The 27,792-nt window shown below is 37.2% G+C and overlaps 1 protein-coding gene across 6 annotated transcripts; it reads left to right on the forward strand.

The window, feature by feature from the left end:
* Positions 1–668: 668 nt before the first annotated feature.
* LOC131066001 (probable amidase At4g34880) lies at positions 669–22,847 on the forward strand. Of its 6 annotated transcripts, none has more exons than XM_058000661.2 (5): positions 669–1,292; positions 1,395–1,609; positions 2,143–2,379; positions 2,589–2,778; positions 2,871–3,970. In XM_058000661.2, exons 1-5 carry the CDS (start codon positions 681–683, stop codon positions 3,267–3,269), a joined length of 1,653 nt encoding a protein of 550 aa, XP_057856644.2. In that variant the 5' UTR covers positions 669–680; the 3' UTR covers positions 3,270–3,970. The 6 variants fall into 6 exon arrangements, with proteins under 6 accessions (XP_057856644.2, XP_057856650.2, XP_057856648.2 ...); XM_058000667.2 differs by lacking the exon at positions 2,871–3,970 and adding an exon at positions 22,442–22,847 and having other exon boundaries at positions 670–1,292; XM_058000665.2 differs by lacking the exon at positions 2,871–3,970 and adding an exon at positions 22,456–22,847 and having other exon boundaries at positions 670–1,292.
* The last annotated feature ends 4,945 nt before the right edge of the window (positions 22,848–27,792 follow it).

The following is a 27,792-nucleotide window of genomic DNA, read 5'->3' on the forward strand; positions in this document are numbered from 1 at the left end:
TATTATGTATATACTCTTTCTTTTGTATTTGTATCTTTCTCTATCTTCTTTTTTCTCTATCTCCCTCTTCTTCTAATCATGTTCCTTGTTCTCCAATCTTCTTCTCTTTCTCTTGCTCTTGGTCTTGTGGTGAAGTTGAATGGTTCTAAATGAAATCAAGGCCTCACCATTATAAGGGGTAAGGTTAGGATTGTAGTTTGGGTGAATTTGGTAGAATAAATATTCCTCAATTTTGACTTAGATTAAATATTAACTGAATTCTCTATTTAAAAAAGATTCTTAATATTAAAATGATGAATAATTATTCCACAATGTCAAAATTATCATGTTAATGTCAATAAACCTTTTGTTTGTGAGGCAGCTGTGACACCTAAAATTCTTTCTCCTATATCAGATTAAAAATTATTGTATTAATACCCGATAGCTTGTGGATGAAAATCCCTCCCCCCAAAAAAATTGTGTTAACGACGGTTGGGAGATTAGGCTGTGCAGGACGACAAACTGATGGACGGCCAGGAACATTAGAGGGCCCCACAATGCCAAGGAAGCCGTCAAAGCTTAGATTCGGTGTACTTGATTGGAGTAGCCGAATATAAGTGGAGAAAAAAATGGAATAGTGTACTCTTCATGACATCATTAAATGATCATATATAATAGATTCTCCTCTCAAGAGAGGACACATGATATACAAGAAATTGGTTATATTAGCATTGCGGGTATCATTGGGTAGACCTCACAAAGCTGAGAACATGGGCAATTACAGACCGGGGATTCCCTTCTTAAAATACCTTTTTCTTATAGTGTTTTCTTCACAGGGCAGATGTCAAGATGTTCTTAGGGATCCATCTTTCCACATAGAAGAAGCCACAATTCAACAAATCCAATTAGCGTTCAAGACAGGCAGGCTTACGTCGACAAGCCTTGTGGAATTCTATCTCCACACCATTGAAAAACTCAATCCAGAACTCCATGCTGTGATCGAAGTGAATCCTGATGTTCTCCTGCTGGCTGAGAAAGCAGATGTAGAAAGGCACAAAGCAGGAGGATATATTGGTGGCCTCCATGGAATACCTGTGCTACTTAAAGACAATATTGCTTCCAAGGATAAGCTCAATACAACTGCAGGCTCATTTGCTCTTTTGGGTACAGAGGTTCCAAGAGATGCGGCAGTGGTATCCAAGCTGCGGAAGGCCGGTGCCATAATATTGGGCAAGGCCAGCTTAAGTGAATGGGCAGATTTCAGGACATTCCATATGCCTAGTGGATGGAGTGCTAGAGGTGGTCAATGTAAGGTCTGTGACTTCAATCTGTGTTTAAAATCAGTAATTCGTGACTCTCTACCGGTCGATTACTAGTCTATTCTAGTAGCTATTGATGGAATGTGATATTTGCAGAATCCTTATGTTTTGACAGCTGATCCCTGTGGATCAAGCACTGGATCAGCAGTAGGAGTGTCAGCAAACATGGTAGCAGTGTCATTAGGTACGGAAACGTATGGCTCAATTCTTTGCCCATCTAGCTCTAACAGTGTTGTGGGAATAAAACCTACAGTTGGGTTAACAAGCAGGGCAGGAGTCATTCCCATCTCACACAACCAAGACACTGTGGGGTAAATCTACAACTTTCTTAAATTATCATTGCCCTCTGCTAAATGAAGTTTTATTCAACTGGAATTGCATTTTGTTGCACATTTTGTTCTAAAGCTTCTGCATTATGGCGAGCTAACTTTTTTTGGCCTAGCTGCAAGCCCTAAGGGTATCTATACCACCAAGTCAACCCCATATACAACCTGCATCCTGCCTTATCAATTTTGTACTTGTCCACAACGTTTATGAAACCTGGTGGACAGCATAACATGGCACAAATCCCATCACTGAATTGTTTTATGTTCTCTAAGAAGATTCACACCGTAGCAAGTCTATAGCAAGTCAGAGGGTGCCTTCGTGAATAATAACAAGGAAAGTGCTTATTTTGCTTCGATATCTTGCTGAAGACACCATTTGTCGTTTTAGTTGAGAAGCCATATCCAAAAGAACAAAATTCCGAGCCCAAACTAAAACGTAATGTTGTTTACATGAAGCTAATGTTCTAGTAGAAATAAAACAAGTAATAAGATGCCTAAACTGAATTTATTGTTAACAGACCTATTTGCAGAACTGTATCAGATGCAGTTTACCTGCTGGATGAGATTGTTGGGTATGACATACATGATCACGAAGCCACAGAGAGTGCAGCTCAGTTAATTCCAAAAGGTGGGTATAAGCAGTTTCTCAAGATTGATGGGTTGCAGGGCAAGAGGTTGGGCATTGTTCGAAACCCAGACTTATCACCTGGGTCCACTAAAGCAGTATCCTTTGAGAAGCATTTGGAAACTATGAGGTAACCTTACAGTTTTTCGAATAAGTAAATATGTGCCCCTTGTTTGAGAACAGGGCTCCTCCAGTTACAATACCTTGTTGAAACGGCTGCATTAACACTAGGGAACCGCCCACAGATTTCAAATAGAAGTTGAATTAAATCTAAAACAATAATGTATTATGTTCTAGAGAAAATTATATGACTTAAGACTGTAAATATCTGATTTGCAGGAGGGAAGGTGCAATTTTGGAGGAAAATCATATATTCAGTGAACTCCTAAATATAAGAAATGATACGGAGGAAACAGTGGCAGAGTACGATTTTAAACATGACCTAAATATTTACCTTGCTGAGCTCCTGCAATCTCCTGTTCGTACATTGGCTGATGTCATCTCATTTAATATCCAGCATGCTATTGAGGTAAAACGTCTCTTGCACATGAATTGCTTTCTGTATGGATTATTGATATTGTCAAATGGTCCATAAATCTTAGTATGCTTATTTTCTATTAGGAAGAGCTTTCAAGGTTTGGACAGGATATTTTCCTCCGGGCTCAGAACACATCAGGCTTAGATACCCAGCAATATAGAGAGGCCCTTAACATAAATCACATGCTAACGAAAAATGGAATCCATAAAGTTCTAATAGCATATGAACTTGATGCCCTTGTGACACTTGATGATGGAATTTATACAGTTCTAGGCATTGCAGGGTATCCTGGTATAAGTGTGCCTGCAGGTTACAGTAAAGCTGGCGTACCCTTTGGCATATATTTTGGAGGGAGGAGGGGTTCAGAGCCTACCCTCATTGAGATTGCCTATGCTTTTGAACAAGTAACTAAGCTCAGGATGATTCCTTTATTTACGAGACAGAAAATTGTGACAAGTTTCTCTGAGGAAGTGTTGGTGTAATGCCTTCCATCCATACAGGTATCCAAGCTTCGTGGTTACTACTGAAGTCAAATAATTGTTATTATTGGTTCTGGTGCCTGAAAAGCTTTCGTATAAGGTGGTAATAGAAGACAGCTAATGATATCCGCATTAAAGTTGCAACGGATTGTGCCTGCATTGTAGTAATCGCTTAGGTTACTTTATGTTGGAATTGTACTTGTTGAAATCAAGAATGCTTTTGGCGACCACTGGACTGTGGAAACAACTATTGATATCCAAAAGCATTCTAGATTTCACTTGTGGACTGTGGAAACATTATGTATCTTATTGTAGCTGTTATCTAGATCAGTAGGCCAATACCAGTACTTAAAATGAATTATTAATTAGGTTTTAGGTCACCTAGACTAAAAGGAAGATGGGGTATAGATCAATTTCCAGAGATAATGGGCATCTCAGACCAAAGATTAGAAGCATTTTTTGGTCAATAAATGTATTTACATTATTCCTAGCATCTCCTTGATGAGATTAAATCTTTCCCAGATTTTAAGCTAAAATCTATTTGCCATGACTGCATCGACCAAATTACCTTGTCTGCATCTTCAAGGCCCTAAAAGGCATGGTCTACAATTGATGAAAAATGAGATACGATGATTTTTCAATTGAAAAATACTTCTATAAAATAACTCTCTAAAATATTATACCACATACTCAAGAGTGATTGCTACAACATGAACATCAATAAAATATTGCTTTGCATGCGAAGAAATTGCATCAACATCATATCTAGCAACAGTTACAGAGTAAATGAAAATATGAGGCAAATTGAAATTCATGACAATTTATTGCCATACAAACTAGCAGGAGGATGTGTTTCGATAAGACTGAACCCATTCTAATTTTACTTGCAGTTATGTCAATTCTGCTTGGCATGGCTGGAAAAGAAAATGTCTTTAGTACAACTATAAAGTATAAACCTGAATCTACTACACTTTTGCAAATTCTCTCTCTAATAAGGGAATTGCTTTGTTCTCTCTCCCCTACATACTCTATGGACTAGAAGCCTCTTTGTATCTTTAAGCTCAACTCACAAATGCCAAGGCCATTGCCTTCATGCACATTCCAAGTCGCTTTGCAAATGTACAAAATTTTAAAATATAGTTTACTATGCACCTGCAAATTGAATCAACCTGCTTTACAGCCAAGCAACTATTTCATGCCCTCAATGATGACCTGAGGAAAGGAAAAGATATTTTGGCTACTTGGCCATATATGCATCGAACGACAAACCAGATATAATGTTACATATTTATGTAATTAAGATTCATACCCACTAATGGAATAAAAGTTTTCTAAGGGAGACTAGTTCATCTGCATTTTTAAAGCAGACGTGTTTGTGCCTAGCACAGATACTCTTAAAAGAATTTTCAACTAACATTCCCTCTGTATATTTCTAGAATCGGATTAGAATTTATTACGGTTAAATCTATAAAAGTTTCTTTTACAGTCAACACAGTAACTTGCTGAAACAGTAAATCCATTCTAGACCACTGCTGCCATCCGCCATCTACTCTCCTGACAACAGCCATTCCATGCATGGCAGTATGGCACATTTTGACAGACCAATGCAGGTACAAACACAATTTTACTGGCAAGTGCTTTGGATTTTGAACTGCAATTCCTAGTCTCATCTAAAAGGTGAAGCAACATTTCCAGAATACATCTTTCGGTCCAGATAAGGTTTCCTTTGAATTGTTAGTTATATAGTCGTCTATTTAAAATTTTAAAAGAATAAACTACAGAACAAAGAAGACCTGCACACTAAAAATAAAGAGGATGCTTATGCGAATATAGAAAGGCTTATTAAAAATTCAACATGTCAAACGTTTTTTGTCAAGACACTTAGCCAGACATGCTTCACTGAATATCAGATACCTTTCATTTAGCTTATCTACAAATAAACAAAGTATATTGAATAAAACAGTTGTTAAAAGACCAAGTAAATAAGATCATTAAGAAGTCAGCAAACTATTCAAAAATATTTAATATTCAATGCCATAAATTTGTGAAGCATCCAGCAGTGCTGTCACACACCTAGAAATGGTCTGCAACACCCAGAAACGCTTCAAATTCCCCTGTCCTTCAATTACTGGCAACTTTTGAGATTGCTGAAGGGTTTGTATGAGTCTATTTAACATTTGTAAGCGCTCAAAGAGTCATAAATGAAAGAATTAGAAGTGAATCTCAAAAGGATTCATAGTTCCAAATAGTCTGTAATAGGCTAATCAAAGCTGGAAGAGAGTGTGTACAAGGTATTGGTACTTCAAATTGTACAGGTACAGCTCTAGATAACGCACCTTAGAATCTCAACCCAGGGAACAAGGTTGGTTCAAACGAACTAGGTGAGGCTCGTGATCAACAAGTGACTTGGGTCAATTGACAAGGGTGGGCAACTGTCGTACACTTCTGGCTCCCGTAGACCATGGAAGGTAATCATAAAGATATATAGGAAAATTAAAGAAAACTGAAAACAAATGGTCACATGCACCCCTTATTTTTTTCACAAACACCCCTTATATTGGCTTACTGATCTTGTGGACAAATGAGATCTTAATAACAAATTGCTATCAAGTTACAAATGCAAATATAAAGTGATTTATATTCTCTCTAAACCCTTTCCCTTTTGTCTTTTGTTTGAATTTGAGTTAGTGTAGGAGAAGTGCATCATTGAATTGTTACATCAGATGACCAAGTTCCAGCTAAGGTTCATAAGTGTAAGTTCATTTGGATTACCAGCAATCACATCAACAATTGAGTCTATCCACACATCAAGATCTGACAGTATAAACCTTGGAGTCGTTTCATTTGATCACTTAGTTTAGTATTTGAGAAGTCTTTGTTCAAGAGAGGGTAGAATAATTGGTATTTTATTTAGAATTTGAGGTGTCATAAAAAACATATTAACAGATTTCTTGTAAAATTGCATTGACAAAGAAGAAGCATGTTGCTAGTATGAACATATGAATGTTGTTGTAGGGCTCACTTTAACAATGTAAAATTTTGCTTGAATCCTATCTTATTTGTGTGTCCTCTTTGTGTAAACTTGCCTCTTATAACCAATCTGAGAAAGTATAAGTGGATTTTCCCATTTGTTAAATTTTCACCAAAATTTGTGTTAGGGCTTAGGCAGACCAAAGGCAAAATAGCAATTCACAACAACACAGTGGTTCACCTAATGTGAGCTACATCCACAAAGAAAAAATTGGCCTTCTATTATCCAATGAAGAAACAAAGTACAATCTCATGACTTTTTACATTTCACAACCACTTATTTATTATGCCTTTTTGGTAGTTTAAAAAAAGTGAATTTACATACCAAAATAACAACCAACTCCTTGATTAAATAATGGTCAAATTTTGCTTCAAAGGCATTGCTCTGAGTAGCCCCCAAACCTTTACTGTGGGCTTTGCCCTCAACCCTCCACCAAGGGGATAGTCCTCCTAGGCTCTGCCCCCTCTGCACTTTCTCGTTTGAGAAAAAACATGATTGTCAGAATCACCAAAATTTAAGCCTAACAGCATGATTAATCGCCACATACCAACAATTTATCTAATCAATCCTGAAAAAGACCTTAGACCAAATAATTTTTAAATCCCAAAGTCCAAGTTTTTCACGATCTTCTAGTCCTATTGTTTTTCACCCACTTCCTCTTAGGACCAAAGTTCCGTGAGGGACTTTCGAACACTCAAAAACCGTAAGGCACCAAAACAATGTTTCTACAACAACCACTCTTTGGCAACCATTACACTTCTAGGGTGTCCTCTCATTCATAAAACATTCTTTAATCATAGAAGACGTGATCCCAAGGAAGATTTGATCACAGTTTATAAATAACGCAACCGTATTTCATTCATAAATAACACAGCAGTGCAACATTTTTAGTGCACATTTGCATATGTTGCAAATGTGCACTTGCCAAGACATGCATAAAAGATTCAAGTAGTTGCAGGGAGTCGGGAGGGAAAAAAAAAAGGCAATGCATTTTCTCAGGGAGTTGGAGGTAGGTGATTTTTGGCTCCTATGGACTGTGATATTATGCCAAATGTTCAGCAATTTTCCCCAACTTTTGAATGGTCTATAAGCTACAAAATTGAAATCTAATGTTTTGAAAATAGTTCATTTCAGCTACTTCTAGATTGAATGCTTTGTTATCCAATAGACAATATTTTACTTGCTCTTCAAATGGTTAGTATAAGTGCTCTTTTATTTTATTTTTATCAAGTAAAATTTTCTGTTATATGAGGCAAATAGTAGGGTAGTGCTACAATTCAAAAATCCTATCATTACCAGCACAAAAATCTATTGTTAACCTCTTTTCCAGAAACGACTGCAATAGTAAAGAATGCCTACTAGTTCTTTCATGGATAAGCATCCTGTGCATAGCTGTTAGCCTGAATTTGCAGAAGGATTCCTACAGAATTTCTAATAAACTTTGGCCAAATTAAGATATAGTTATTTGTAATTGTATTTTTTAGATTTTTGTCATAAGAGGTAATGTAAAGCCTTAAGCAGCCATTTTGAAACTGGAGCAATAAAATAAAAAATACAATAAGCATTATATAGAATTAAAAACTTTTCTTTAAATCTTAGACCATATTCATTGAGATTTAAATTGTTGCCATCCCAATCTACTGATGTCTCAGAGATTTAATTTATTACTTGAAAATTATTTCATTGTTTGGTCTAGGTTTTCCACATTCCAAGTTGATCACATTTGACCAAGGAAGAACTATGTTGGCAAACATGTCTGCTTGAATGAATAAATCTGAAAGCTCTTGGTTGCTACTATTTTCACATTTGCAACCTAAAAGTTGAAAAGAAAAGAGACTCACAGTATTAGCTTGCACCCTTGTAAGAACAAGAATTTTTTTCCTGTGCCTAACAAATCAACTTTGTAATGCACATTGCACAGGTGGTCAATTCAGCGACAGATTTACATTGGTTTGTCTGTCAAATGATTGGCCAAGACTGTGTCTTTAGACACAAGCTATCTGTCTAAGGCAACACTTGCGAGTATCCATGTTATACTAGGTGTTAAAATAAGGTTCATTGTGTATTATACTTTGAAAAGAAACTATAGTTAGTCTCTCACTGCATGCCTTTCAACTCTTATCTATATCTTCCTTGTTATCAATGTTTATGTGTATCTAATATGATTATCAATATGCTCTCAAATAGTTACAATTGAACTAAATAGGTTGTCTCTTGTCATGTGGAAAATGAATTTTGCAATTTTTTTCCAAACAATTATTCATGTGTTCAATCTTTTGGCCTTTGATGTCAAACTAGACTATAAAAACATTTGGATGAGGTAGCTAGTATTATGAAAGCTTGAATTAAAATTCTTGAGGGTATTTGATCATAATTCCATGTTAGAAAGACTTTCTATGGACACAAATTGCACATCGGTCTTGGGTACAACTCAAGTTAAATGCAATTAGTATGAGGTTAATATCAATGGTGACATTTATTGCTTCAAATAGCATTTGGCTAAGGAAGCAGGACATGACACCGCTACTTGCATAAATACCCAGATGTCAAATATAAGACAAAACAAACTCTTCAATCAATTTTTGAGGGTAAGGAAAAAGATACAAAAACTAGGACAAAAGTAGTTTCTAACTCTACAAATGTTAGGAGCAATCCTTTGGATGAGGTACCTGGTACGCAAGAGCCTTTCAAGGAATCTAGGTCAACACTTTTTTTTTATAGCAGGTGCCCCAAACACAAGTGAAGGAAGCATTAATTATTTCTTTACACCTCGTACTAAACCAGGATCACAAACTATTTTGCAAAGTACAAGATGGAGGAAGAATGTTCATGAATAAGCAAAGAAAACAATTGCAAATTTTGGTACAACCCTAGCTTGCCATTCCATGTTGACAAGCCTCTATGCAAGATAGGTATGGTGGATTCTATTGTAGCTATAGGTCTTGGGTTCAAAGCCCCATCTTACAAGACATTGAGGATTGGTATATTCAATGATTTGGTACAGGATGTTGTTAATGAACATCACTAGAGTGGGAAAATATTTGTTGCACCATAATGTTAGTTTGATGGATAAATAGAAAGAACCAAACCCTCATCAAATTCCTCATCTCTTGTGATATTGACACAATGTTCCATGGAGTTTCCTGATGAGAGGATGGGTTTTAGGGACAAGGGGTCCAAGGGCCTAATTTTAGGGATAGCAAGGGGATGCCAATGGGGAGATGGCGCTAATGTACATATATTACTTGAAAAAATAGTTACCAAAATATGTATAAAAATTACATTTTAATTGAAACTTTGGCAAGTTAGTAAAATAGAAAAATTGCAAATGCTAAACACTAAAATTTTAAATATTTGAATACTAAATAAAATTTGACAATGAAAATATCAAATTGGAGATTTCTATTATATCAAAAATATCATAAAGATGATTATAATGAGTAGCATGCTATTAAAATAAGTCCACAATTTCAAAATGTAGTGAAGGGAGGCCTGTAATCATCCCTAAACTCCTCGTCATTGGAAATATTGGACTCCTCATAGTCAAGCTCCACCAAACTAACACCAACCTGCCTTACATCTAAATTCATAGCATCCTCATCAATCTATGCTAGCTCTACATCCCATCCTATTGTTGAACTCTCTTTGTATACAAGTTTCTTGCAAACAATGAGACACAAAGCACTATGTACAACCACAAGCTTCTATGCTCTCCTAGTGGTAAGTTTGTTTCTCTTAAGAGAGTGTATGAAGCTATAGGTAGATCAGTTCCTCTCAACAACTAAAGAACGAGAAACCTAAGATAGCAATCGAATGGCTAGAGTGGTAGTCAAAGATTTGGATCTATGGTAAGTCCACCACTCCGCATGTGCCATAGTTGTCATATCCATCTTGGTTGCCTTGGAATAGCCCCTAGGAGTGGAAAACTTTGTCCACTAAGTGTGAATCATGCTAGCATCTAGAGGATCATACATCTTCTCAATGGCCCTAAAGAACTTGACCTTCACCTCAACATCCTATATCAATGTAACTCTGTCAGACCTAGTCTTGTACCACTTAGGATTCAATGCATAGGGAACCATGTACAAGGGAGTGCTGAGCCTCTCCCATCTCTGATGAATGATTGGTTGAATGTGGTCATTGTCAAAAGATAATGTGGGCCCCTTCTTTCACATGGAAGCCCTCATTTGGTCAAACATAGAATCAATGCACTCATACACCTCTCCAAGGTTAGGTGCATCTATATTCCCATATCTGATGACCTAGAAAACTAGAGAAATGATGGAGACGATAGATTATGCATTACTCTTCATTGTATTCTTCATCCTCCTTCCCCACTCTATCTTGGACTTGGTCCACCGATTGCAATCCATTGTCATAACCATGAGTTGCAGTGACACTACAACTCAAACATTCTCTCTAAGATAATGAAATAGGATGCATATCTAGTCTCAACAAGTTTCAAGAAATCCTTAAAGAAGCTCCTAAAGAGTGTATGTGAAGTGTGGTGGTTGCAAATAAACATCTGCACATCTCTATTATCATTGACCATCTCCCTAATCCACTCAATCTTCTTCGTTTCCTTGAGTGCATTGTTCATAGCACACACAAAACATGGAGTTCACCAAATATATCTAAAGTTGCCTTAACAAGTTTCTCAGAAACTTTGCACACAAGTGTTGCATCTATTACTACTTGAACCACATTTTGTGGCCCAACCTTCTCAATAGCTTCCTTGAGGACCTAAAATTAAAAATCAATACCTTTGTGATTCCCTACACAATCAATTGCCTTAAGAAAGTATGGGCCCTTTGTACATGCAACCATGATATTGGAGAGTGGACAATGGCTGATGTTCATTCCCCATCCATGAATATACTACATCTAGTCTTCACCTAACATCCCTTCATCTTGTCTATCAACACACTGATCTTGAAATTGTTTTTATCCAAGATCGTGGTCCTAAATTTGGTCTCATCTAGTGGCACATATGATGGTCCTCCCCTTGCTACCATCAACATCATCTACCTATAATAAGGAGATCGAGCTACATGAAATGGGATGCTATCGCCAAAGAAGAATTTGCAAATGGCATCATATATATATATATATATATATATATATATATATATATATATATATATATATATATATATATATATATATATATATATATATATATATATGTATATCATTCTTCAACTGCACATTGAACAAATCATCTATGGGGTTACTTTGCAACTTATGTTTCCCTTACCATGTCTTGCATGGGTAATGGCATTGGAAGAAGAACTTGGCATCACTCCTACTCTTTTCCACAAATTATGACTAGATCTCTATGGTTGGCTTTGATGAACAGGTGTCCTATGAGACAAAGTAGTAGGCATAAGTGTAGTTGCTTTTCCCCTTTCTGAGTTTTCCACGGTAAAAATATTGGTGTTGTGTGTACTGTGATTTCATGTTCTATCTTTCATTGTGTTGGTTTCTTTGTGCTCTAGTTAAAAGGGTTTTGAGATGCATTAGTTATGATTTCTATTAGTAAACTAATTCACCCCCCCCCCCCCCCCCCCCTCTCAGTTTACTTCTGGTATCAGAGTTGTTTAACATCAACATCAACAATGAATTGACAACATCTCAGTGCTTTGACCTACTACAAATGTTGCAAGATCACACTTTTGCATGTGCATGGGATTATCATGACATGGAGGGCATTGATCCTAACTTGTGCATGCATAGAATATACATCAATGAATGTTTTAGACTAGTGAGATAGACACAAAGAAGAATGAACCCAACACTAAGAGACAATGAGTGGGTGTCCCCACTAATTATTGTGCCCAAAAAGGGAGGTAAATGGAGTGTGTGTAGACTATAGAAAGCTAAATACAGTAACTAGGAAGGATCAATTTCCCTTGCCCTTTATTGATCAAGTTTTAGATTCCTTGGCTAGCAAGAGATACTTTTCCTTCTTAGATGGGTTCAGTGGCTATAATCAAATTATGATAGCCCCTAAGGATCATAAAAAAATCACTTTCACATGCTCTTGGGGTGTATATTCCTACTCAGTATTTCCTTTTGGATTATACAATGCCCCAACCACATTCCAACGAGTTGTCTAAGCGTCTTTTTAGATTTTGTCCATGATTCAATGAAAATATACATGGATGATTTTACTACTTATAAGAACTCCTTTGGGAGGCATTAGCAAATATAGAAAAGGTTCTTCAAAGGTGTCAAGATAATAACCTCTCCCTCAGTCATGAGAAATTTTTTATGATGATGGAGGTAGGTGTTGTCCTTGGTCATGTTGTGTCACATGAAGGAACTCAAGTGGCCTTAGCTAAGATTGACATCATTTCAAGACTTCCAATACCTGAAAAACAAAATAGATGTAAGAAGTTTTCTTGAACATGTAGGCTACTACAGATTCTTTATCAAATATTTTGGTGAGATTGTTACCCCTCTCTTTGCATTGCTAACAAAGGAAGTGGAATTTGAATGGACTACATCATGTCAACAATGTTTTGAAGCATTGAAGACATCACTAACACATGCCCTTGTACTAAGTGGACCCAATTGGAATCTTCCTTTCCACATTCACATCAATGCTTCTGATTTTTAAATTGGAGTGATTTTGGGACAAAGAAAAGGTAACTTGGAATATGCAATTTATTACATAAGTGAGAACTTGCAAGGGAATGAGCTTGATTTTATAGTTACAAAAAAAAAATGTTAGTTGTCATATATGCAATAAACAAGTTTAGATTCTATATCACTGGTTACACTTTCGTTGTTCACACTGACTATGCAGCAATACATTATCTTAAGAATAAACTAGTGGTAAGTATCATGCTTGTAATATGGTTGCTCTTATTACAAGAGCCTAACATCATTGTCGTTGAAAAACCTATAAAGGCCAATGTAATGGTTGACTTTCTCTCAAGGCTGACAAATTCATCAAGTGTCCAGTGGTATATGATTCATTTCCATATGAACATCTATTTGCATTATCAGTTCACATTCCATGGTGTGCAAATATAGCTAACTACTAAGTTGTAGGAAAAACACATCCACACTTGTCACTAAAAGATAACAAATAGATGATTCAACACAACTTTTCATACTCATGGATATTTGGATATCTATTCTATACATGACCTAACAATGTAATGTGTAAGTTTATTAGGGAGGATGAGGCATTTGACATACTCAAGACTTTCCATAATGAGACTTGTGGTGGACACTTTGTAGCCAAGAGGACAATAGCGAAGATACTCAATACAAGGTACTATGGGCCCACTATACACAGAGATGTCTCCCAGAATACAAGGAGATGTGATAGATGTCAGTGAATAGGAAAGTTTATAAAGAGTGATGAGATGACTTTACAACTGGATACTTAGTAATAACACTATTTGACAAATGCGGCATTGAATTTATACATAGAGACCCCATTCAACAACAAGCCCCATATAGTGATTTGTATTGATTATCTTATTAAATGGGTGTAAGTGAAAGCTTTGTAAACTACTAGAGATACAAAAGTTGCTCAATTTTTGTATGAGCAGATATTCACAAGATATGGTGTTCCAAAGAAAATAGCCATATACCAAGGTCGATAGTTCACTTCATATTTAATTGCTCAATTGGTAAAAGAACATGAGTTCAGATATAAGAATTCTACACCCTATGATCCACAATCTAATGGATAGGATGAGGTCAAAAATAGGTGTTGGCATTTTTGATGATTATGTTGTGATTGTCATTGATGGACACACACTTGCTATGAGATCACTTTTTGAATGTATGAATTATACTCAACTGGTATTTGTTCCAAACCGGTACTACGTATTATAGTCTTTAGGCTATCGATGTTTAGCAGAGTGTTTACTGATCTCAAGTGGCATGAAGACCTCAAGTGGTTCGAGGATCTCAAGCGGAACGGAGCAAAGGATCTAAAAGCGGCAGTTATCCTTTTCCCAGTCTTCATTTTTGTCAACTTGTAATCTGTTTAATAATTGAACCGGTATTACTTTGAGTTACCAACCGGTAAATGGTAAAGTTGTATAAACCGGTAATACTCTGTGATGAGTTACCAACCGGTATATTTTTTGTGATGAGTTACCATCCACCGACACTTTGACGGTGATTTTGTGTCGTGTTACCAAATGTGTCTAGATACATTGAACTTAGGAACTTTCAATGTAATCCTATTGGACCGACATGAAATCAAATTCCTTTTAAGGACATCATGTCTAGGGTTTTAGAAAGTGTTAGGGTTTTTTAGGTGGTTGATGAGGTTTTTGTATGTGCGATCACAGAAGTAGATTAGGTCTGTGTGAAGAAACAGAGTGTGGAAATATTGAAGACTGAAGTAATGTTGAAATGCATTAACAATGAGCTGTCAAGGATCTAACCAAGCATATTGTGCTAGTTATTAGATCACTCACTTGTTGATTACTCACATCTTCAACAAGTCTGAAACCTTTAACTGGGTAGGCTTGGCAAAGCCTTTGTAAATCCTCTAACAAGGTGGTTCACAACTGTGGATCTGAAATCCTCTCACAAGGTAGTCTTTAATCAGACTTATCTCCCAACAGAGATTGAGATTCCTAATAGGATTTGTTCTGGTGAAGAACATTGTATGACCTTAACTGGTCTCGTTACTATTCTGCAGATAGTTACTTGTGAGTTTCATCTCACCGTGGTTTTTTCCCATTTGGTTTTCCACGTCAAAATCTCTTGTGTTATGGTGATTGTGCTTCTGTGGGTGAATGCCTTATTTGCTATTTGGTTTGCAGGTGTGTTAATCGGTGTGTTTGCAAAACTGTTTTACCGATTTACTGCCAGATTGTTAAAGTGTTTGAGATCAGTATTTTTTGGTATACTAATTTACCCCCCTCTTAGTATTCATCAATTGGTATCAGAGCCAACCTTTCTATAAGTATAACCACTTGGAAAGAGATGTGGGGGAATAAACTATGAGGGAACTTACTCATCGGCTCACTCAGATTGAGCAAGCCTATGATGAACTTAAACTCAAATATAAGGCCTCTCAGGCAAAAAGAAGAGAGCATGCTGAAAAACTGATGGAGCTAACTGAAAACAGTTCTTTTGATGAAGCAGACATGGAAACCCTATTTCAAGAAGTTGAAAAACTGAATGAATCCAATGCCAACCTAAGAAGGGAACTTGAAGGACTAACTATCAGAATGTGTCAAGAGCTTGAGAACCAGAGGAAAGCTGAAGATCTGGTAAAAGACAAAGATCATGAGATCTCCAAGCTGAAGCAAGAGATCAGTGCACTTATTGCTCATCTTCATGAAAGTAAAGTGGAAAAGGAAGAAATGCAAGGTGAACTACACATGGCTATTTCTGAGAATGCAACCTTAAAGGAATCCAATGCTGCTATTTCCAAAGAACTCACTGAGTCAAAGGAAATACTTGCCAAATTCAATAAGAGCTCTGTTAAGCTAGAGCAAAAGCTTGAATCAGCTAAATCGGTAAAGAATACTAATGGACTTGATTTCTCTGAATATAAGGAAGGTGAGACCTCTAGAACAAAAGATGGAGCATCAAAGAAGAAACCAGCATCAAAGGATAAAGGTAAGCAAAAGTTCAAACCTGTTTGCTTTAATTGTCTCGAGGAAGGACACACTACTAATGTATGTAGAAGTAAGGCTTACAATAATTTTCCTTATTTTCTAAACGATAAGCCTAGACCCAATAGATTCAATGGTAATTGTTATGCATGCAACAAGTTTGGGCATAGAGCATTTGAATGCAGGTCTATCATGCACAACACTGAAAGGTATCCTCAAAGGAGTCAAGGAGTTTTTCCTAAACCCTCTAGGAACCAGAACCCAAACCGGTTTAATACCTATAATCATCAGTCAAGTAACAGTGGCTATCAAGTGGCAACCAGATGGAGAGCAACCTGTTTTATTTGTCATGGTAGTGGTCACACTGCTGCAACATGTAGAAGGAAGAATGGAAACATGAATAATGGACCTTGGAGAGCACCTGGAATGATTTGCTATCATTGCAACAAACCAGGTCATACAACAAGATTATGCAGAACAAGAAAGAATATATCGGATGATATACTGGTCACTACAGAAGGAAAGATTGATATTGAAATTGTTCAAGCAGATATGAAGAAAGCATGGAAAAGGAAGCCATAAGAAGTGATTCAAGAAGAACCAGTTTCTGCACCTAGTGTAGAAGTCACTGAACCGTCAAACTAAGCATCAGAAAAGCTTAGGGGGAGCAAATGGAAAAATGTTTCAAACCCTCAATTTACACCGATAAAAGACCTTAACCGGTATGTGAAACCTGTCATTTGGCAAAAGACTGGAAACGGTAAAAGGCAAATTAGGGTTTATGCTCTAATAGTGGAGCATTTATTGTGGTAGGTGAAGAACTTGTTTAAAAGGAATTTTCAAGTCATTTCTCACTTATCATTTTCCGAGCGAAGAAGTTTTCAAGAGTAGAGCGACGAAAGGCAATTTGCATTACGATTCAAAGAATTTTCAAAACCTTGAAGAAGAATCAGAAGCTAATATCAGTCGGTCAAGTTTAGAACGCAAAGCGGTATTTCAGCAACCAAAGGAGTGTCTAGCGAAGTGGAATTTGCGAGCCCTAAATTTTGATTTACGGAGGTATTTTTCAAATTTCTCTACTTATCATGGCTTCCGCATCACACTCCAGTTCTAGTACACCCGTTGATTCAGTCAATTTCATCCAACAGAAGGCAAAATATAATGCCCTATCTCAAATACTCATTGGTGTTATAGTGGAAGAAGGCATTTCTGATTACATTGACTGTAAAATTGAAGACCTAGGATCTCTATTGATCCATTCTCAGTTGAGTTTGTTCTGCAGGAAGGACAAGAAGATTAAACCGGAATTCAGCATCCTGGAAAAGAAGAAGCTTCACAATGCGGTCTATTTCCTTGAAGAGTTTTTCAGATGATCACATTTGCATCATTCTGAGCAGAGTGCACAGTGACAAAATGTACTTAGAGCAGACACATGATATCACACCAAAATCTATTCATGTCGTCACCGGTTTCTGTAACATCGGTGAAGTGCTAGCCCTAAGGAAGATCGGCAAGAGCGAAATGACCAAACTCACCAGTTCTGTGAGTGACCAACAGGGAATGACCATCAATCCCATCAAGCATGATTTGATCAAATATGCCTGCATGGTAATAGGTTACCGAACATTTTATGCTGCCAGGATCAACTCTATCTCTGTTACAGTGGTAAATGCTGCCTACAGGATGATCATGGAAGATGCATCATTTGATTTATGCACCTGTATGCAAAGGCAACTTCTGGTGAACCTGAAGTCGATTAAACAAGACAATACCTTGAGAATTAAGTTTGGACAACTATTGGTTGGGTTGTTCTTCTACTTCCAAGGTTACTTCCCAGGAGTTGGAGATATCCAGTGGTCTGCCAACCAACTGGTCATAAAGAAAATCAAGGAAAGCCTTCAAGTGGTTGGAACCGGTTATCCAGAAGTTTTGAACAAATACTTTGATGAGTTCAGATGCAAAATGAGCCAAAGGGTGAGAATATCGGGTGATATTGTCAAGAAATATGAAGATGACATATGCTTCACCATCAAAGTTGATGAGTGCATAATGGAGGTGGTTGAGCCTAGAGAGGAAGAAGTGGAACCCATGGGATATGAGGTAACATATGACATGCTATATGGGTATGCCTCTACCCTACTCACCTCGCCCCTTGACCCTAAGGCAAAGAGAGCCGGCACCTATTTGGAAAGGGTTACACCAGTTGAAGAACCTTCAGTAAAGAAGGGAAAGGCAGTGCCTTCAATATCGGCACCGGTTACTGCAGCAAGTCCCAAAGTGACCAAGCGGTCACCAGCAAAGAAGAAACCAGAAGCTGCACCCGCCAAAGTATTTGAGAGAAGGCGGAAGACAAAAGGCAACACACCAGACTTAGAAGACATTGTATCTAAAGAACCGCCTAAGAAGACTAGGCAAACGAGGAAAAAGACAAAGGCAACCAGTAGTGAACTGGTAACATCTGCACCGGTAAATATTGATATTTCCTCCTACAAACCTTTGACACATTGTCAAAGAACTATTAAGAATATTAGAAGAAAAGTGCTTGGTGATTTGAAAGAGTGCTTTGATGATTTTAATGATGATGAAAAGGAAGAAGTTGAACAGGAAGTCATTAAATATTTATGTATTAATGACTGGTGGCCATCAGAAATTAAATCTGAGACACCTAATTCTTTATATAATTCTTTAGATAACAATTGGTGCATTGCCATAGAGAAGGAACAGGAAATAAGAGAGGAAGTATTTGCACAATACTTTCCTGATGTGCCTAAATCAAAACTTTATGAAGTGATGGAAAGATATAAGGGTCTCTTCTTCATGAGACGAAGGAGACTCCTATTGCTAGAAGGAAAAGTCCCGGAAGTGGTAAAAGACACCCACTCCCTTGCTCAATCCACTCTAAAGTTGCACCAAGTGGCTAAAACCAACAGGAAAGCTGAGCAAGAACCGGAAATCAATAAATTGGATGAGGCATATGACAGTGAAAGAATACCAGTCACTAGTCAAATGGAACTCATTGATGTTGATGCCTTGAACGGTGAAGATGTTACTCTAGGTACACCAACAAAAGCAGCAGGACGGGAAAGGCAGGCAGGAGAAGAGAAGAAGCAACATGAAGAAGAAAAGAAGAAATAGGCAGATGAAGAGGAAAAGAGAAAAGAAGAAGAAAAGAGGAAACAGGAAGAGGACAAGAGAAAAGAAGAGGAGAATAAGAGACAAGACGAAGAGAAGAAGAAGAAGGAAGTGGAAAAGAAAGAAGAAGAGAAAGGAAAGGAAGAAGAAAAGAAACAAGAAGAGGAGAAGAGAAAGGAAGAGGAGAAGAGGAAGTAGGAGGAGGAGAAGAAGAAGAAGGATGAAGAAAAAGAGAAGTGGAAAGAAGAGGAGAACAAGGAAGAAGAGAAAAGGAAGACAGAGGAAGAGGAGAAAAAGAAGGCAGAAGAGGACAAGCTAAGGGCTAAAGAGAAGGAGGGAGCGGCACAGAGCACTCAAGTGGAGACCCCAAAGGCAACCGGTAGTCAAGCCAAACTGGCTGACATTACCAGTCCCGTTGACCTCCAATCTGCAAATGAATCGGAGCCGCTGCAAAGCATTAACCTCGCTCAAGAATGCCTGGAGGTGATAAGGAGGAAGAAGGAGCAAGACGTGATCCAAGCTACGGTGGACACTCTTACCAGTTTGATACCCGGTACCAACCTCCCTAGTACCGATTCCTCTCTGGCCCAACTGAAACTCTTATGCATAGTTGTGGAGGACCGGGTACAAAGCCTGGAAGAGGTTGTTGAAGCCCACGCCAAAAAGAAGCATCAAAAGGCTTTGAACACTGCCTTGGTGAAAAAGTTACATGAGCTTCGGTCCGATCTGTAGAAGTCACAGAAGGACATTAAAGATGTTCCGGATGAGGAGAATCTACTACTCAACAAGATATGTCAACCCCATCTATTCTGTGATGATGTGCTTGCTCAGAAAGACAAACTGCAAACTGATTTGCAGACATTCATAAGAACCTTCAAGACGCCATATGATTCCTTTACCGCTTATGGGCAAACCGTTCACCAGTTTCAACTTCAGGCTGCAAGAATTGATTTGGAGATCAGCAACCGGACTAGGGATTTGCAGGAACTACAACTGGTTTTATTACCAAGACTGCAAATACTTCAGAAATGCTATCTCAATCTGGATGCCTTGACGGTTACTCAAGAGATGAGTACCTTGGATGCCATGGAAGAACAGGTATCCCAGATGCAAATAGAGAATGAGGTTGCTACCTCATTGCTTGAGTCATGGTCCTTATCCATGACCCAATTTATGTAGGACTTTAAATCTATTTTTGACAAGTTTCATACCTTATTGTCATAAACACTTATTCAGCTAATAGAAACAAGGGTTATTCAATTGTATTTTGTCATTGTTGGCAAAGGGGGAGAAGTATTCTGGTATTTAAAATTTTGATGCATGCTATGTATACTTTCATGTTTATCTCAGTAAGGGAGTAGTATACATTGTATTTTCTGCAAAGGGATAGTGTATATGCTTAGGGGGAGTAATTTTGATCATGGCATTTTTTTTGTAAAACACTTAGATGTCAAATTTTTTTTCCTAAGAGTTGCCATCAATGCCAAAGGGGGAGATTGTTGGCATTTTTGATGATTATGTTGTGATTGTCATTGATGGACACACACTTGCTATGAGATCACTTTTTGAATGTATGAATTATGCTCAACCGGTATTTATTCCAAACCGGTACTACGTATTATAGTCTTTAGGCTATCGGTATTTTGCAGAGTGTTTACCAATCTCAAGCGGCATGAAGACCTCAAGTGGTTCGAGGATCTCAAGCGGGACAAGGCAAAGGAACTAAAAGCGACAATTATCATTTTCCCAGTCTTCATTTTTGTCAACCGGTAATCTGTTTAATAATTGAACCGGTATTACTTTGAGTTACCAACTGGTAAATGGTAAAGTTGTATAAACCGGTAATACTCTCTGATGAGTTACCATCCACCGACACTTTGACGATGATTCTGTATCGTGTTACCAAATGTGTCTAGATACACTGAACCTAGGAACTTGCAATGTAATCCTATTGGACCGACATGAAATCAGATTCCTTTTAAGGACATCATGTCTAGGGCTTTAGAAAGTGTTAGGGTTTTTTAGGTGGTTGATGAGGTTTTTGTATGTGCGATCACAGAAGTAGATTAGGTCTGTGTGAAGAAACAGAGTGTGGAAATATTGAAGACTGAAGTAATGCTGAAATGCATTAACAATGAGCTATCAAGGATCTAACCAAGCATACTGTGCTAGTATTTAGATCACTCACTTGTTGATTACTCACATCTTCGACAAGTCTGAAACCTTTAACCGGGTAGGCTTGGCAAAGCCTTTGTAAATCCTATAACAAAGTGGTTCACAACTGTGGATCTGAAATCCTATCATAAGGTAGTCTTTAATCGGACTTATCTCCTAATAGAGATTGAGATTCCTAACAGGATCTGTTCTGGTGAAGAACATTGTATGACCTTAACCGGTCTAGTTACTATTCTGCAGATAGTTACTTGTGAGTTTCATCTCACTGTGGTTTTTTCCCATTTGGGTTTCCACGTCAAAATCTCTTGTGTTATGGTGATTGTGGTTCTGTGGGTGAATGCCTTATTTGTTGTTTGGTTTGCATGTGTGTTAACCAGTATGTTTGCAAAACTATTTTACCGGTTTACTGCCAGATTGTTAAAGTGTTTGAGATCAGTATTTTTTGGTATACTAATTCACCCCCCCTCTTAGTATTCATCAACAGGGAGCTTGAAGCAATATTGAGAAAGACTATTCAGATACACCGAAAGGATTGGCCTACCAGATTTCCTAAAGTGATTTAGGCATACAGAAAAACATGGAAAACAACAATAGGGTTCACACCCTATGAGCTAGTTTATAGAAAAAAAGTATCCCTACCAATAGAATCTGAATACAAGAAACTTTGTATAGTAGTGGAATTAGAGATGGACCTTAGTTGAGAACAACAAGATCACTTACACCAATTTAATGCACTAGATGAAATGAGGATGGAAGCACTTTACCATACTGAAATTATACAAAACAAAGAAGTAAGTAGCATGACTAGTTTATCAAGACCAAAGAATTTAAGAAAGGTGATTGGGCACAGTTATTTGATCTAGGTATAAAGACCACAAAGAGAAACTTCAAACAAGGTGATTAGGGCCCTATGAAATTTAGTAGGTATTTCCAAATGGTGTTGTTGAGCTCACCATTGATGAGCTGAAATAATAGCTCTTTTATGTCTATGACTGATAAGTTTTTCTTATGTTTTAAGTTGCATAATGGGACAATGTGAAGGTCGTAGGATATGTTAGAGTTTTGATTGTGTGCATATTGAATGTTAACTGAACCTGTTGAAGCTTGTATTATTTTGGTTAAGTATTCCTGTAGCTATGCGAATTACTATGGTAATTTCATGTATGGATGTATAAATGTTGTGGTTGATGGGAAATGGATATATATGTGCTTTCATGTTCTAACCTTTGATGCAGGAGTAAATAAGTAGTTGCAGAAGCAGTCAAGCTAAGCCAGTTGGAGGATCGCACCATGCAAACAGTTAGAGATATTTCGAGGCGGTTGAGAGCATTAAAGACAATAAGGGAGATGGTGTTCGAATGGAGCGGCTGAAAAATAGCGAGGCAATACCAAATCTATTTATGATTGTCTTTAGCAAGTGACAATCTAGTAGAAACCATCATGCTATATTTCTGGTCGTGTAATGACGAAGTCCCATTATCTTTGTGGTTGACTTCTTCCTTATTGTAATAAAAGTTTCCACCTCGTTTCATGGGCGTGGTCTAGGTAGTTGAGAGTTTGTTATAACTTTCTTATAAATAAAGTTTTGCACCTCTTCGCAGAGGTTAGACAGAGTTTTCAGAGTCTAGAAGTATTTTCCCTATTTTATGTATTGTAACAGCTTTTGGAGATAATGAATAAAATTACATTGTTCTAAGCATATAGAATCATTTGAAATCTAGATACGCTCATCCAAGGGGGCCCACTTGGTGAGTAATCATGTGCAACTATTAAATTAAGTTTTCTTTTGTTGTAGTAGTTGTTCTGGCAATTGATTGTTCCTACAACCACTAGAACTAGATCCTGTGACTATTCCTGCAGACATAGTAATTCTTGTTTGTTATCTTTGAACCCAGATAATAGTTGTTCATTTAAAATCATTTGTTAGTGTTAAGATTTCCTTTAGCCATTTAGTTATATTTTTGTATGTTTATTTTTGTAACTTCATTTGTTGCAGTAGGATAGAATATCTTTTATCGGAACTTAGTGCATAAACAGTGCTAGCCCATTTCAAGTAATACGTCTCTGGGTTGACAAGTAAATGAACCTTAGTCATGGGAATGATAGCTATTCAAAATGGATGATCAATCCCTGAGTTAAGGCTTTAAGTCTAGTTATTGTTCTAATTGGCAAGGCAGTCAACCATAATGGACCCAATCCATTTCTCCTTAATGGTGAATGAGCATAGGCTCAAGTTATACAATAAACCCCATAATAAACATGCTTTTTTTCTTCACCTACAACAACAATCCATCTCACCACCAGAATCACTCATCTTATCCAGCCCATATGATGGCATCATTCCATCACCACCACCATCAACCTCACCTTCATCCCATACACTGCCTACAAATGAACCATTCGGTTCACCCACAACCAATCCATCACAACAAATATTTATTTCCAAGTTATCACATGCACACACTACACAGATATTGTCACTTTCATTTTTCAATAATTTTGAGGAGTATGCAACATCACAATAGTTGGGACCTATGATCAGATCTTTCTTTTTCTGATATGGTAAATGGTAATTGGTTGGTAATAAACCACCTAGAGGCCAATCTAGTAGAGCTTCCCATTAAAGTTGGCTTTCTTAGACAAAATATATGCATAGTAAAACAATACCTTCCAATTTGAAACCCAAATAACTCGTAAATCAAGTTTAACTAAACATGACAACTGAGGTTATCTAAGACCAACTAAGATCAATTATATGTAAATTATGTTACATCTCCTCATATATGATCTTAAAAAAAAATATTAAAATATAAATTTCTTAATCTCTTTAATAAAAAATTTCAATTTAATTTATTTTTGCCAAACCTCTTTCTTACAACATTAAATAAGCAACACAATTAGATATTCTCATCTTAATTATGCCCAAGGTGTTCCCATTATGAGAGGAAGTGACTTGAATTATTTATAACCGATAAGATGTTGTCCATGCCAACACAAACAATTGAACATGTATCATTTGTTCATGCATTTTCATTTTCATTAATCCACATTGAATAATTATCATAATGATCAAACAATAGAATGGTCATGGATGTACAAAAACCCATAGCCTAAAATGTGTTCAAAAGCATGTCACCGATAATGGAGGAATGGTTGTCATCGTCCACCGTTGATTTCATTAACCACTTCTCTAAGTGTTTTTGAAGGATAATGAACATTAAGTATGTAATTAGTTATTTGTTTATTGATATGAATTTCAGTTATATCCGTAAATCTATCTATATATAAGAAAGTAAGGTGAATGAATGAAATGGAATTATTTTGAAGGTTGATATATTATCTTATTGTGTATAACATAGTTTTTAGTTATATATTCCTTTATTTGGTATATGGGCATAAAGATTCTCAATAAATAGAGTTTGTAGAAGATCTAGGGCAGCATGAGAGATTGTTTGGAGAATTTTTGAGAAGATCAGATGAGAGGAAATAGAAAGTTGAAGCCCAAAGACACCAGTCATTGAAACAAAGAATGGTGCAAAGGGGATCGTTGTAGGAAAATCTAAAAGGACGAAAGAAGCCGCCATCCAAAGATATTGCAAATGAGTTTGCACTCATCAAAAGAAGAAGATGAGGGTTTCATTAGACCATTGATCAAGTTATCAAAACAATCTAATGTTTATTAGAATAGAAAAGGAGTACTAGACAGTTTCCATTAGAGAGCTATATCTTTCATTGGTGATCACAGTTGTGGGAATGGAAAGTAGCGGCTAGTGTAAAAGTGAAAAGAGGTAAACAAGAGTCTAATAATTATTGTTAAAGACTATATATTTAAAGGTTGTCGAATAAATCTGAAACACGAGTTTTATGATAAAAGGTTTTGTTTACTTTTTGAAAAAATTTAAGACTACAAATAAGGGAAAAATGGTGTTATTAAAGAAGTTGATTTGCAGTTTATATTTTATTTAATCACATATTTACAATGAGACATTGTTGAAAAAAAGACAGAAGGTGATACTTGTATGTAAGGAAGCAAATTGCAGAGGAGGCCACTATTTTAGGGGAAACCCACAGACATATGGAGACCACTAAAGTTTGAAGACTGCAGATTTTAAAACGATAAAAAGGAAGTTCCAAGAGAGTGAGCGCATGTGAAGTTGTCGGAAGAAAGAAGATAAAATCGAGTACAAACAAGGTGAGTTGAAATCGTTTATTTCAATGAGGATCAAGATAGGAAAAAAGGTCGAGAAAGAAAATGGAAATTTAATTTGTCCAGTGGATGTTTTCAAAGAGGAATTAATGGAAGTGAAGAAATGCAATTCAAAAATGATAATAGTTATTAAATAGAGATCAAAAGAAGAATAAAAAATTAACTGAAATTATTAATCTTGAGAGATAAAAGGAAGGTGTTGATAAGCTTGAATTTTTTCATCCTATTGTTCTTTGTAATGTGGAGTATAAAATTATCACTAAGTTGATTGTCGAGAGGCTCAAATCTTGCCTCCCCATTGTGATATCAAAAGAATGGGGTGACCTTGTTGCTGGCAAACAAATTTTGGATGGGGTAGTGGTGGCTTCTTAGGTTATTCGCTCTATGGCAACTTCAAAGGAGAGATCATGTTCATCAAATTGGATATGGCCAAGGCTTATGATCAGGCTAAATAGAGTTTTCTTCATAAAATTCTCTTAGCCTTTGGTTTTAGTGTAGAGTGGGTGAGTTGGACTATGAGTTGTGTTACTTCTTCCTCTTTCTCGGTTATTGTAAATGGCAACCCTTCCGAGCCTTTTGGTGCTTCCTGGGGCCTTTGCCAAGGGGACCCTCTCTCTCCTTACTTGTTTATTATTATGCAAGAGGGCCTAGGTCGTTTCCTCAAATTTAGGGTTTCTCCGGGCTTGATTCATGGTTGGCATTGGGGTCTTGGTTTTCCATAGCTCTCGCATCTCCAATTTGTGGATGGCACTGCTCTTATGGGATTGGCTCGTCTTTGGGAAGCTGATTTTTTTCAACGAGCCCTGGATGTTTACCTTGTTGCTTCCAGTTAGAAAGTTAATGAGCATAAATCTTCTATTTTCTTCTTTAATACTCCTCAAGCCATTCAGTGGCGTATTGTTGATATTCTGTGATTTGAGATTGGGTCTCTTCCCTTTGTTTATTTGGGCATTCCTTTTACTGTTAGTAGATACCCCAGGTCCTCTTGGCAAATTTTGCTTGATAAGTTGCATCAAAAGGTTAGTCATTGGACTCACCACTGGTTATCTACTGCTACTCGATTGACCCTTTTAATTCTATTATCCAAGCTTTACCTATCTACAGGTGTTTTGTTCAAGTTGCTCCCATGTATTTTCTTCGAGAATTTGATTCACTTTTTCATCAATTTCTTTGGAGTGGTAATTTGTCAAATGTTCGATAAAGCCTAGTTAAGTGGGAAATTGTGTGCAGACCTAAGAATGAGGGTGGCCTTGGCTTACGATCTGCTATTTTGAATGGCAAGTTTTTGCAGCTAAATTTTATTGGTGTTGGTGAACTAGCCAAAATTATCTTTGGGCACGTATCCTAACCCATAAGTATTTTAACAATGCTAATGGGTTTGATGTTCCCTGCTTTCCTCCGGTGGGACAAGGTTCTATGATCTGGAATACTTTGAAATTGGAAGCTCAGTTGATTAAGAATGGTCTCTCGTCACACAGGTTCTCAAACTTTGTTTTGGCTAGATTCTTCATATGGTCATCCTTCTATTATCTCTACTCATCCTCACCATCAACACCTTTGTGATTCTCTTACCGATGTTGGCTGGGATATGGTTATCATTATAGGGTTGCTTATAACTACGGGTTGGTGGTTCCTTTCCACTGTAAATATCATTTTGAATGGTCGCTAGGAGGTTCTATGGATGATAGAGCAGAGTTGGCTCAGATTATGGAGTCTCGTGAGTGCACTACCTTGGCAAGTAGAGATTTGTCTAGTGGGTTTTTTGTTTCTATTGGGTATGCTTAGTTCACGTGGCAGACGTTCAATGATACTCAGGCTCCTTGGTGGAAGCAAGCTTGGTACAATTTTTCATGGCCCAAGTGCAATTTTTTCATGTGGTTGGTTGTCCACAATCGATGTCTTACTTGGGATCATTTATGCAAGCATTGTTCTCATAGCCCCTCGAGGTGTGTTTTGTGTTGTGATAGTGAAGAGATTTTTTCTCATCTCTTTTTCCAGTGCTCCTTCACTAGGCATATTTGGCATTTATGGTGGGATGTGTGGAACCAAGCTTGCTGGCATGTTTCTTCTTTGGCTGAGTTTTTTGTTAGATGGAGAAAGGCCCCTGTTAAAAAACCTCTTTTCTTCAAGTTGCTTGGACTCTTGGACCCTCTTTTATTATTTGGAATATCTAGTTGGAAAGGAAGGGTTGGATCTTTCAAGATATTCAGTTGGGGGCCCAACACTTGTGGTGGAAAATTCTCCACTCTCTGGGAGAAACTATTTCTACGCAATGTGACTTGTTGGAAACTATGGACCAGGTGATCTTAGTTGCTATAATCATCTTCACCTTCCTCCCCCATAGCATCAGATCATGAGAAATAGATGCAAGCACCCTCT

Source organism: Cryptomeria japonica, chromosome 3 (genome assembly GCF_030272615.1).
Source record: "Cryptomeria japonica chromosome 3, Sugi_1.0, whole genome shotgun sequence".
Classification (NCBI taxonomy): Eukaryota; Viridiplantae; Streptophyta; class Pinopsida; order Cupressales; family Cupressaceae; genus Cryptomeria; species Cryptomeria japonica.